Source organism: Heliconius melpomene, chromosome 19, assembly GCF_056956725.1.
Source record: "Heliconius melpomene rosina isolate 202511_hmr_F chromosome 19, ASM5695672v1, whole genome shotgun sequence".
NCBI lineage: Eukaryota > Metazoa > Arthropoda > Insecta > Lepidoptera > Nymphalidae > Heliconius > Heliconius melpomene.
In genome coordinates this window covers 10748237-10761468 of record NC_140407.1, presented here as the reverse complement: position 1 = coordinate 10761468, position 13232 = coordinate 10748237, and the positions used below count along the sequence as shown (strand labels likewise).

Genomic DNA, 13232 nt, shown 5'->3' with positions numbered 1-13232 from the left:
TCTAGTTTACTATTTGAATTTGACACATATGTTTAGTGATGTACCTAAATCTATTGCTTAAAGTATCGACTTTCTGATGTGGCTCTTTAAGTCTATTAGAATCGATTTAGATACTTATATTTGCACTTCTTTAAATTTTAAAATAACTGCTATATAGTTAAAATACGATTATACTGTACATAAAAATATTTCATTTAAAATATATAAAAATATTAAATTTTATTACCGTGTGTATAAAATCAATACCAAATGCAATTTTATCATCTGTTCATAAAAATATTGAAATATAAAATAATCTGTGACTTTTGTTGTCATTAGCTTGTGATTGAATTAAACAATATTTTCATCGAGCTAACTTATTATCATATATTATTAATTCCTGTACGTTGTCGAAGTTTAACTGAAATTTAAATGTAATTAATGTATTTATTTTTATTAGTATACAACTTATTTTTTTATGTTTACAGATATACTAGACATAATGTAAAAATTGTATCTTATAAATAATAGAAGAATATTTATAATAAAGTGATTAGTATACTAAATAAAACATAATGGATATACCCGTGCAAATAGCTATTCGACTTAAGCCACCAAGTACTGCTGATTCTCTACAATGTATATTCAGTAATCCAGTAACACAAATTGTTATCACTGAAAGTGGCCAAACTTTTCATGTAAACAGAGCATTACCTGTGGATTGCACTCAGGCCCATCTTTTTAATTCATTTATGGTACCCCAAATTAACTGTTTCTTAGATGGTTGTGATACTTCAGTGGTTGTATTTGGACAGGCTAAATCAGGGAAAACTTACACTTTGTTTGGACCAGGTAAGCAACATAATATTATGAAAGTATTGATATTGATACATCAATACACAACTCCATCTGTATGAACTTTACAATACTGCTGCTGAAAAAGTTATGTTGATTTTTGCAGATCATGTATTAAAAAAAAATGGTTGTCTTAACTATAATTTACTTTTTTAATAAGTGGTTAATGAAAAATAACGATGTTTTCAGCATCTTTTATAAAGTTCACACTGATGGAGTTCAAGAAAGTGTTGTATTAAGTTTTTGCTAAAAGTACTTTAAAATGAAATGTTTTATTGTAGGTTTTGAATGCATACATAGTGAATGTGACCAAGGAATAGTTCCACGTTTCTTAACAGAAATATTCCACAGGCTCAGTCAAATGCCTGAGAGGGAATATATTTTACACATAACATGGATGCAAGTTGTAAATAATAATATATTTGATGTGTTAGGAGCCGGTTTAGTGAGATGTTCTAATGTTGAAGAAGCTTTTCAATATTTACAATTGGGCTGGAGACAAAGGTGTTTAGGAAATAACCATACTGTTTTTACTGTAAGTATGGAGCAAAAATGGGTGGGGACTAATGGTGTTCTTAATCATCGAATGTCTACTGCTAGTTTCTGTGATTTGGCTGCTTACCCTGAACCAGGGTTATATGCTTTAGAAAATATAATTAAGGAACTAGTAGCTGGCAATCCCCCCAAACAAATAAACTATGATAGATGTATATTGACAGCCATGCTACGTGACTCATTTGGTGGTAGGGCATTTACCTGGGTAATAGGGTGTATTAGTACAGAACCTGATGATTACCAAGACACTTTGAAAATTCTCAATTTATCCTTATGTTGTAGAGGTATTAAGAATTTTGTTACTGTAAATTTATTTGCCGACAATAATACTCCTGTATATTCTGAAAAAACTACAATAACAACTGACAATGCTTTCAATTTACAATTTGCAACAGCACAATGGATAAAGTTAGTGTCAAATGCAGAAGGATTATTTAACAAAATATTACAATCAAAATCATTATCTGAAGCAGACATGAGTCAAGTTAGTGAATGGTTATTCCTTAAAGCGGAGTGTGATGAATGTTTGAACACCGAGATGACTGTTGATAATAAGGAAACAAATATAAAACAAGGTTTACCAAGAATAGCAGAAGACACTGAACCCAGTGAGCCCAGTGAGTCAGACTCATCAGATTCTGAAGACAGTGATTCAGAAACAGTTTTTCAAGATAAATTAGAGAAATTAATGGAATATTTTAGAGAAAAAAATGATCAGCTATTTGCTGACCGATGTGAGGAATATTTAAATAATATTGATTCAGATGATATTACTATATCAGAAACCAGCGGTTCACAGTCGTTACCGGTAATGACGTCACAATCTAATTCTGGCAGAAGGAGGACAATTCAACCTGGAGAAAGTATTTCGGGAGCCCAGTTAGAATTATTAAGAAAAGTGGCAGCCAAGGCAATTTCACCCGAATCTCAAAAAATTATTATAGAATCTCATAAAAAAGATGTTGACCCAGAACCAAAAATGATAGAAAGAGAATTACTTAAAATGATAGATTCCCCAAAAATGAACGAAATATGTAAAAAATATAAAATGACTAAAGAAAAATATACCCAAAAGCAAATATTGGCAAGGAAGCTATCAAAAGAAATCAGCAGTAGTCAAACTCAACTAAAGGAACTTATAAATCTCTGTATAGCTAAAAAGCGACTAATAGACGATCTTTCAAAAAGTGGCTCATATAATAATAAAAACAAAATGTGTTTAGAAAAAATTGATTCAAGTTTAGTTGATCAAGACACATTGAAAGAAATTAAAAGGCATGAAACAAATTTAAAAACGTACAAGAAACAGATCGACCAAATCAAAAGGCAGATAAAAAAGGATGAAAAACGTAAGAACACTTTAGACGTAGAGTTACTTAAAGATAAACTAAAATTAGACGAATTGTCAGAATCTTCATTTGATATGAAAGACAAAAAATCTCATTCAATAAAACATTTTACGCATAGAATAACACAGTTAGATAGCATTTTAAAGGAGAAGACTAGTGATTTGGCTAATTTAGAACTGTCAAAGGAAAAAGAACTGATGCTACGTAAGGAGATAAAAAATTTGAGGAAAACTAGAGAGTGTTTGCACGAGCAACGTTGCAGTTTAGGACACAAACGTAAAATGTATAAATCTCTTTCAGATTCTGAGGTATGTCTAAAAATTATGTTTATATGTTTTACATCTTTATAAGCTCACCTCAAGTGTTCTCTTGCAAAGGTTGTGATTTCGATTTCCACTTTGGGGAATCAATTATATATTCTCCTCACTCTGGTGACAAAACAAATGTCTTTAAATTTGGAGATTTGCATAGAGACAGATTGCGTTAACAACTTTTTACATCTGCCTTTTCTGCTGTGTGTGGGATAAGGCATAAAACTAAAAAAGTATTAAACTTAAATTGTGATTGTACTGCTTCATTAAAACTCACTTTAGTTATAATCTTCCTGTTTGCTGTTCATTATAGTGTAAAGATAAATTTATAATAAATTTTTCAGGAGCGAAAGCTACTTGAATGTGAGGAGGCTATAGAAGCGATAGATACAGCAATAGAATATAAAAATAATTTAATATGTGGTAAATCACCATCAGCATCCCTATCAGACTCTCAAGATAACAAGGAATCTAGAAGTAGGGGTGAACAAATGCTAATGGCGAGACTGGATAAATTATCTCATGATGAAATGAAAACACTTTTATACAGATACTTCCAAAAGGTACACCTATTCTTTATAATTATAGATAAAAAAGGGTCATACTTTTAGCTTTTACACTTCCTGCGGCTGCATTTATATACCTTCCTAGGGTAGGAGGTAACACAGTGTCTTAATACTGGGTCCCTCTGCCTTTGTTTCATTTTCCCAATAATTTGCCCAATTTTCGGGACATTGTCTTGCCAGAGAGAAAAATTAAAATATTTCACTCCCTGGGAATGGAACTCGTAAATTCAGTGCTTACATGAGATGCTGTGCTGTTGCAGGACGACGACACATTTTTTTTATCCTCACGTTTTATCCTTAGCAGGTTAGCCATTGCCATTTCGCTTGGTTTCAGTTACACTAAAAACAGAGATCACAGAACATCCACGTCTCTGTTATCTATCACATCTAATAATTCATACATCTTCTGTTCCATCCCTCCTCTTCCATTCCACGCAACCATTTGTAACTCCGTCCTCCGCCTGCCTTTCTGGACATGACGTGTTGGGTAGTGGTCCCCGACACCGCATTCGTCGCTAATTAAAACACCAGCGGCCTATCGGCGCATGGAATTTTGTAGCCATTCGAAGGGGTTGGCAAGGGTCGCTGCTAGTTTTCCATCGTCCTTTTAACTCTCGACGGACTTTGGAATTATCGTAATTCTTTATATAAAATACATGGTGTATGATAATCCCTAGCCTCTACGAATAATATTTATTTGTATCATAAGGTGGTGGACCTGCGCGGCGCGTGCGCGGCGCTGGAGGCGGGCGCGGCGGCGGCAGCAGACGAGGCGGCGGCGTGGCGCGCGCGGGCAGCCGCAGCCTGGCGCCACGCGCCCTCGCAGCGGCGCCCCCTCGCGCACGCCAGGTAACTACTGCAAGATCTAAGTTGAGCTTTACTTTTGTGTGAATGTTCGTATATATACGTACGTGTAACGTCACTTGGTTGGCCTAAACTGATTCATACCGCTTTTGAACAATACGCCTACACGATTTGTACTTAACCGCAGCGGTACATATTTAATTTTTAATATTTTAGTTCGATTTATCTAAAGTAAAAGATAAAGTTGGCACTATACCCACTGTACAAGAATGGAAAAAAATGTACGTGACCAATAAAAAATATATATATTTTATCGATTTCTATACTATATTTAAGGACCCCTGAGATCAGCTGATAAGCCCGATGATTATTAGTGATCGAATATCAAAAATGACTTAATTTTTTTTTCTTAATTTTAAAGTAAATATTTATTAAATAGTCGACATTACACTAACACAAAACGCAAACTTCGAACACATTTCAATGCTAGTAAATTATAGAGTGTAATAATTCACTTTATTTTAAAAAAAAGCAGAACTATCTGCTTTTACAATGATTTACACAAATAGAAAGCTCAACTTACACCTCGCAAATTATACTTATCAAGCTATGTACAAATTATTTATGTCGATAAAGGTCTGTACGGTATGATACGGCGTTAATTTAATGTTTACAGGTGCTTAGGCGGCGTCAATATCGACAGAGCTCTATCGTTGGGCATGACGACGGACTCGGAGACGTCAGACGACGCGATGCGGCTAGTCGATAGAATGAGACAACTCGCTAGGTATCCACCGGTAAGTGTACTAGTATCCATTAGTAACTGTAATGTCCCGCATACAGCGTGAAGATGAAAAATGAAAGATGCGTGTTGAATAGCGGACTTCAACGCCGAGCTTTGCTTTGTCACCAGAGGGAAAGAATGAAATAAAAGTATAAATTTAAATAAATATTTTACATCTTTGAGTGGGAATCGAACTCACACTAGTCGCGTTTAAAATGACACACTTGTGCCGCAGCGCCTCGACTGGCCGATATATTGATATATTTATTTATTCACAGGCTCCTGTAATTCCAAGTCAGAACTTACGGCAACTCATGCCGGCTACCAACCTACCGGTGGCCAGAGTAACCAAGGAAAAGAACAAACTCGTTATCACACAGCAAACCAAGAAAAACTGATATAACGAGAACATTTTATTTTGGCCTCTTAATATTGTACTAGTGTTCATAATTTATTTATTATTGAAACTTGTTTTTCAATTTTTTATCCTCGATGTATATTACTGTAATTCATTATTTTTTTAATTATTGACAAGTCGGAATCTCCATTAAACATAAATATTTTGAGCCATGTTATAAATATAAATCAATACGTACTTAAGTACATATTGATTTTGAAGGTTATTAAGAACTCAAATATGATTAAAGCTTTATTAAGTTAATATTAAATAAAATTTTAAATAATTTAAATTTAATAATAATATTGTTTTAAATCAGATGAAAAATATTGGATACATTACAATTTTTTTAAAAGACATCACTAATTAATATATATTTTTACTATTCATTTAAATTTATACGATATTATCAATACTAAAGAATTTCTTGCCCTATTATCTGTGTATTAATCGTGAAGCAAAAATTTTGTACTCCTCTTTACGAAGTGTGTGGAAGGAGGAGTATGGGTGAGAGAGAGAAAGAGTGTAAAATGCTTTTTTTTTTTCAAAACAATCGATAATAAATACATTAAATTAATGTCAATTGGTTATAGTATTATTAAATTGATCTTACTTTAACTTAAAGCCATAATGCAATATATTTCTTATGTAAACTAGTAGAAGTCATGTTTTTAATTTAAAATATCGTGAGGTTATAATTTTTTAATGACCTTTAAAATTTTAAAACGAAAACGTTACCTACCCACAGGCAAAAATGGTGGATAATGTTTTCGATAATGCAATAATTAAAATTTTTAAATTCCGGTCCTTTGGTTTTTTAGGCGTCAACAATTATTGTTTTTTTATAGAAGAGATTAATACCAACACAAAAGTAACTGTAAAAATTCCATTATAAATTTTGTTGACATCACCACCCATTTTATATTTTTAATAAATAAAAGACAAATCTCTCCCATACGTTTATTAGTTAATAATAAATCACAGGTTTGTTTAATGACAATAGTGGATACATCGAATTTTTATCAATATATATAGTTATGCAATTTTATATTCTTCCATTTGTGTGAAAGGCACAGTCAGTCAGGCATTGTCAGTTTAGAGGTTTTTTATTGTTGCTTCATCATGTCAGCTTCATGCTGTGTACTGTATATAGCAGGGTAGGCAGAGGGAATCTAATGTTAAGACACTCCGTTCCCTATGCATCGCCCAATTTTAAAGTCTACGCCACGCTTACCCATAGCAAAGAAATTATATTTTTTTCCCCCAAGTGGGAATCGATCCCACAGCCGTCGCGTTTACAGTTAGACGCTGTGTGCTGAGCGTTACTCTATTAAAATATGTGAAAACGCACTCAATACCTGTACATACTTATATGCCTTTCCACACTAAAAGATTTATTTTCAGTATACTAGTTTTTATGGCACTGATTGTATTATGATAATTATGGCAATTTTACTATTAAAGCTTTAATAAAATAGGTCAACAGACTGATTAAAATATATGTAATGTGATTTATATTTTTAAAGCTATTATATTATTGACATTATTATTAACTGTCATCACATACACTAATCTACAATTTTACTAACTTTTCTTATTATAATAATTCGATTCTAATAAATTAATAGATCATTATAGATAATGTAAATATGATAAATGTTTTTAATCTGTCATTAAATGTATGCTGTAACATTTTTTTTATTTAAAGTTCCAGGGTATACATAAAATTCCTTCTGACAAAACAGAATAATAATGAGTAACGCAAAGAATATTTCCACGTAATTTCTGAAAAAAGAAAAGGAAAATGGTATATAAAAACCTAAAGGCTAATATATTTTTTTTACGAAAACGTTAACAAGTATCAAACTTGACTTGTATAAGGCCAACATCCGAGACGTGGCACATTCTGTGGCAGAACTCCATGCCACACTCTATTTTATTGCCAGTGCGACGAAATGAAAATAATTAATTTCCCCTAGTGGGAATTGAACCATGGCGTATACCAATCATAGGCTATGCTACAGTGGCTACAAAAATATAACGTGACTCACTTTTACAACGAAAGCGTTAAAATTCTTCTATTTTGGTTGATTATTATATAACATCGCAAGGACATGTCGTTATTATGTATGGTATGGCACTGAAGTATCAATTCTTACTAAATATACTTGTATATGTTATAATCGTCGAAGCTCCGGCGACCCCAGGGTCTGCCTTAGTCAAAGCGAAAATAAATCGCGTTTGTCGAACTTTGACTAAAGAAGAGTATGTAACCTGTTTACTCTATTTAGGTTAAAAACATTGATGTATAAAAAACCCAAGATGCCAGATGTCTCATATAAAAGTTTTCATTTTATTTTAACTTCTGAACACAACAAATCAACAAATGAGCAACACACGTTTATGCAGATCGTTTTGAGACATCAATTTTGCATCTTTGTTTTTTTATATATCAATGGTTAAAATTCATGAGTATCGTATAATAAGACTGTTCTTTACTCACTGTTCCAAGTTTGTCTATTCGAGTAAGGAGTCTCTCACAACAGAGTATCATTAAAGCTGGTGTAATGCTGTCATCTTTCCTGAGATCTATTAGGCCGTATCTCTCTTTTACTTCTTTGCATAATGCTCTTTCTACATGTTTATTTCTGTAATAATAAAGTACATAAAATTAATTAAATGACTTATAGGTAGGTAGGACCTATATATATTTGTATTTACATGCTGTATTCAGTGAGAAGCAGTGTGGCCTCGTCCAGGTGGTTCGCGATGTACATGATAAGTTCGTCTGCGGGACACGAAGACGGCGTAATGAACTGCCCCGTAGGAGACACCATTAGTGGACCTGCTTCACTGGAATTTGTACAGGATATATTACTTAAATTCTTTGAAAATCGCTTCCTTTATATTTAAATATTTTTATTATTAAACCCCGCATTTTTTGTTCTAGTGGTCAAATAAAAATAATTCACCTCTCTAGTATAGATCAAGAAACCCATCATTCATTCATATTCATATTCTATTAAGATTAAATACTATTTTTACTTCTCTCCTGTCCTTGTCATAGCTGGTTACATTTGGAAATCCCCTATTAGTGTAATGACACATATTTTTCAAATTATACATAGAGGAACCAAAACTATCAAATTAAAAAGGCTCCAACATGCTTTTTTATATTACACTTTAATACTTTGTCAATACCCTCCCTTCCTTTAACATCATTTTTAGACAGCCCCTTTATCTATACATATGTGGATATAAAATAACCCTATTAGTAATTGTTTGCCAGACAAGGAAAAACTTACGGCTCCACAACTATTTCGTATTTACTAAGAGATTCTGGAACAGATTCGGGAATTTTTTTCCCATTTCCATAAAAATCCCCCACAGACGTGATCAATTGCCGAAGATGACTGCAGTATTGGGCTGCTGATACTTTTGGCATAAATTTTCTGAAAATGTAATTTTTTCTTAGCTTGAAGTATGTGTATCTCGAATATAAAGGTCAGGAGGAAACTAGGGTGAAGACATTCTGTTCCCCATTTTAGGGGCATTGCGTGTGGAATGACAGAGGTCAGTACTGAGCTTTGTCTGGTTACCAAAGAGTGGAAATGAAAATAATCTATTTTCTAAAGTGGGAATCGAATAGGCAACAATCATGCTTTTACACAATACCTCATAATTTAGGCACTGCGTGGAGGATAGTGTCTTAGCAATAAGTATCCTCTGCTACCGCTGTTATGCGGGATAAAATATAAAGCTTGAACAAAGATTATTATAAGACTTATAAAATAATTTAAAAAAATAAAATAAAAAGAAAACGTAAATAGCGTACCTTCTACAAATGTGTATATCTCTCAATATACTGGACAAGGCTCTCTCATAATTAGGTATTTCTGTTAATGCACTGTCTTCCTGGCTCACTTTTTTTATTAGCTGCAAAAGAATTTTCAAGAAAATTTAAATTTTCGCAAGCACTATGTAACAACGTAGTGCGGCAATGCAGCGTCTGACTGCAAATACGATGAGTTGCGGGTTTAATCCCCACTTGGGGAAAAGAATTATATGAATTTTGTTGATGGAGTAACTAGAAAAAGAGCAGCTCTGAATTCTGCTTCTGAACACACAACGTTACGAAAATTGAACGCAATATACATAGATAGATAGATAAAACTCTTTATTGCATACATAGTACACATATAAATTAGAACATATATAAATTATAAAATATGTATTACCGACAACCACTCATTTCTAACATCAATGATGTTGAGAAATACATCTCCGTCAAGACTTACACCTGTGAATTGACCTAAAGCGATAGTTCTTCCTGAAACAAGAAAATAAGAATTAATTTCACTTAGGATTACAGATTATAATACAAAATGTATAAAAAAATACTTAAGAAAATGTATAAAAAACTAAACAGTCCAAAAGGCGCGTTTTTTTTCAACATTTTTCTATCTTTAATATCGTGGCGCAGGGGCACAACTGGCGACAGGGGGCAGGTGGCGACTGTTGTGGGTTCGATTCCTACTCGAGGAGATGAAATATATTTAAATTTACATTTCTTTACTCTTATGTCAAGGCAAAGCGCGGCGTTGAATTGTGCCACACAACACATATTATTATATTATACAACATACAGAAATTTAACAATAAAGGGACACAAATACTATATTATATTAAAGTGTAGCACTAGCATTAAAAAGATTTTTTAAAACAAATTATATTTTTCTTGATATTTTTATATACCTTTTAAATTGCTCATGTGTTTTGAATGTTGGGATGCCATGGAGGTAAGACTTTGAAGGGCACCTCTTATGTGACTTATGTTCCAACCACTATCATACTTAACCTGAAATTATATAGCAATTAAACAAAAACCTTTCTGGTTCTGGGAAAAAATCACAGATAAAGGACAATATATGTATGTAATTTATAATCATATAAGTTATTGTAATTAATAATCTTTATTAAATCACAAACTTTTGTTTGTTCTTCCTTTACTAAAATAAAACTTCCTACAATTTTTATGAAAACAATAAACCAAATGACTATTACATTAAAAAAAAATGAGTTAGAGAAACAACTGAGTTGTTTCACTCAGTTACACTTAACTGATTCTCTGTATGGATAGTTGCTGCACAAGAGATAATTAAACTTTAACAGTTAGTGTAAGTTCAGGATTAAGAATTTCAATAAAGCATAGTCATATTCCAATATTCCCACTCCAGGAAATTGTTTATTGGATATTTTTATTTCTTTGGCCTAGTGTTGAGGCCAAGTGCGGCGTTGAGTCCCGCCACTCATCAAGCAATACCTCCATAATTCGGCAAAAAGTGGGGAGCGGTCTTAATACTGGGCACCCTCTGCCTACCTTGCTACATGCGGAAAACAGCTTGAAGCCGAAAAAATAAAGCATATTTATTGAGGCATTACCAACTTCTTTTATACCATAAGTTTTGCAGAGTTCTTCTATTAGAGAGTTTACTTGATGTCTTGTTGCATTTGATAATTCATATTTTTTCTTTCCATCATTACTATTTTCTGTTATCCATTCGCTGAAATATTATTAATTGAAAAGATACAGCTGTTAAACTTATATTTTTTTTAGTTTCATGCTGCAAATGGCAGGGTAGGCACAGGGAACTTGGCATTAACACATTCTATTTCCCACTTTCTGTGCAATTTTCGAGATATTATGTGTGGGGGATCAATGTTGTGCTTTGTTATGTTACCAGAGCGAGGAAATGAAAACAAATTATTCCCTGAAGTGGGAGTCAAAGTCATTCATTTTTAACAGTTGGACACTGCCAGGTTGCATCACAAGAGCCTATAATATTTTATTAATTGATTTGTCAATTTACTATAGTGGAGTGTAAGTACATGATTTATACATGGAGTTAATGTATATTATTTTAGTAATAAAAAAAATACATTATATTGGAGATGGCTTTCTTCTCTTCTACTTTTCTTTTAATTTTTTCTGCTTTTTCAAATTCTGAATTGTATTCTTCATATGCCCTTGTAAAATCTATTTTCCTAAAATATTAATACATGTTTTAGTTAATACAAATAGTTTAGAATATATTTATTTTAGGACATATGTGTACAGTAAAAGCTTCTTATTGGTGGGTTTACATTCTGTGTAACAAGTACAAAATCAATCAAATCTTATAAATCAAGTTTCCAGGATTGAAAGTCATGAATAGTCATTTTTCATAAATACAAGACCAAGGAACTTTAGAATAATTTTTTAGACCACAAATACTAAAATGTAGGAATTGTGAATAAGGAGCTTTTATTGTACTAAACTAATTATAAAATTGGATTATATATTACCTGTCATAATTTTTACTTGAAGATCTTGGTATCTTGTCTACATAATTAGTTGATATATCACAGGCATTTAAAATTTTCACTACAGTCTCTCTTACATTTTTACTATTGAGATATATTTTGACTAATTTAAAATTACCTATAAATTTATAGATGTATTGGATTTAAATGGTCTACAAAAATGATTTTCACATATTTCATTTAAATATTACCTTCAGGCATATCCTTTCGTCTTAAATAAAAAGAAAGTGCCGGAATGGACATATTTCGACTAGACTGTTGAGCTTCTATTAATGCACTAAGTTGCTGCAGAGAATTCTCATTTATTTTCTATAAATTTAATAATGACATAATTACAAGATTAATCTGATAGGAATTCCATATTTATATACGACACTTTCAAAACATATAGATGACATAACATTTGATATTTCAAGTTTTAAAATAAAGAGACTTACGTACTCTTTGTTCCGGGTATTTTCCAAATAGATCTGGGTGTACACTAAAATAGAACGGTCTTAAAGCAGTAGAAACTTCGGCAGAGCTTAAAGTCCTGCAGAAAATTCCTCCTAGACATGTACATCTAAAAATGCGATATTATTTTTATTATTCTATGGAAATGTATTATTTATTTCATAAGGTTAAAATGTTACCGTATTCGTAATCTGCAAAACATTATTGAGCTAAACAATAATAATTAATAATTTTAAACGTTTTACGCGTTATTCTTTTCCATAATCATATTTCTATTTTAGTATGATCTTGATTTAAATCATTGCTATTGTCTAATATTATGTGAATTTTGACATATAAAATAATATCGTTTGACATTTGGCGTAGATAATAACTACTTTGAAACAAAGTAGAGTCTACTACTTGTTTGATGTCCAATTCACTGTTAATTTGAAAATTGTATGTAATAATGAATTAAAATTAGGTATATAATACTAAATGGCATGAATATATAAATTGCATATATAAATTCACAAACGAGCAAAATGTGAAGTAAAAAAAATGTTACTTTGTATGATTAAAGGTAATAAATAAGGAAAAACTTATTGAATATAGGATAGTATTTTGTAAAATTAATTTCTAATAAGATTGTAATGTATATTTTTAATTTTTATATGTTTTGCACTCGAGAAAGTAGAAAATCTTTACTAGATATAGTTGAAAAAAAATATTTCTTTTGTGAGAAAATACAAAAAATATCTCAAATATCACTCACTTTCTCACTTCACTTAGAAAAAAATAATAAAATAAATATTAATAATAATAAGATTAAAAAAA

The 13232-nt window shown here is 31.8% G+C and overlaps 2 protein-coding genes across 3 annotated transcripts; one reads left to right on the top strand and one right to left on the bottom strand.

Moving 5' to 3' along the window:
• The first annotated feature begins 303 nt into the window (after nt 1-303).
• On the top strand, nt 304-7290 carry cos (kinesin-like protein costa). Its single transcript, XM_085202702.1, has 7 exons — nt 304-381; nt 468-831; nt 1116-3046; nt 3394-3612; nt 4325-4464; nt 5096-5216; nt 5482-7290. The coding sequence occupies exons 2-7, from the start codon at nt 555-557 to the stop codon at nt 5599-5601; spliced, it is 2808 nt and encodes a 935-aa protein (XP_085058828.1). The 5' UTR covers nt 304-381; nt 468-554; the 3' UTR covers nt 5602-7290.
• LOC146528719 (T-cell activation inhibitor, mitochondrial) lies at nt 6547-12844 on the bottom strand. Of its 2 annotated transcripts, XM_085202704.1 has the most exons (13): nt 12596-12844; nt 12405-12525; nt 12155-12272; nt 11946-12081; nt 11541-11645; nt 11047-11164; nt 10356-10458; nt 9839-9930; nt 9436-9536; nt 8906-9052; nt 8322-8453; nt 8104-8248; nt 6547-7385 (listed from the first exon to the last, which is right to left on the bottom strand). In XM_085202704.1, exons 1-13 carry the CDS (start codon nt 12616-12618, stop codon nt 7299-7301), a joined length of 1428 nt encoding a protein of 475 aa, XP_085058830.1. In that variant the 5' UTR covers nt 12619-12844; the 3' UTR covers nt 6547-7298. The 2 variants fall into 2 exon arrangements, with proteins under 2 accessions (XP_085058830.1, XP_085058831.1); XM_085202705.1 differs by lacking the exon at nt 12596-12844 and having other exon boundaries at nt 12401-12525.
• Nucleotides 12845-13232: the final 388 nt, after the last annotated feature.

Bases quoted from the DNA above. Each gene is read 5' to 3' on its own strand.
- cos (XM_085202702.1), top strand. From the start codon at position 555: ATGGATATACCCGTGCAAATAGCTATTCGACTTAAGCCACCAAGTACT. The intron at 3,613-4,324 runs GTACACCTATTC...TTGTATCATAAG, and splicing joins TATACAGATACTTCCAAAAG to GTGGTGGACCTGCGCGGCGC. The intron at 5,217-5,481 runs GTAAGTGTACTA...ATTTATTCACAG, and splicing joins AACTCGCTAGGTATCCACCG to GCTCCTGTAATTCCAAGTCA.
- LOC146528719 (XM_085202704.1), bottom strand. From the start codon at position 12,618: ATGTTTTGCAGATTACGAATACG. The intron at 12,082-12,154 runs GTAATATTTAAA...ATAAATTTATAG, and splicing joins ACGAAAGGATATGCCTGAAG to GTAATTTTAAATTAGTCAAA. The intron at 8,249-8,321 runs GTAAATACAAAT...TTATTATTACAG, and splicing joins CTTCTCACTGAATACAGCAT to AAATAAACATGTAGAAAGAG.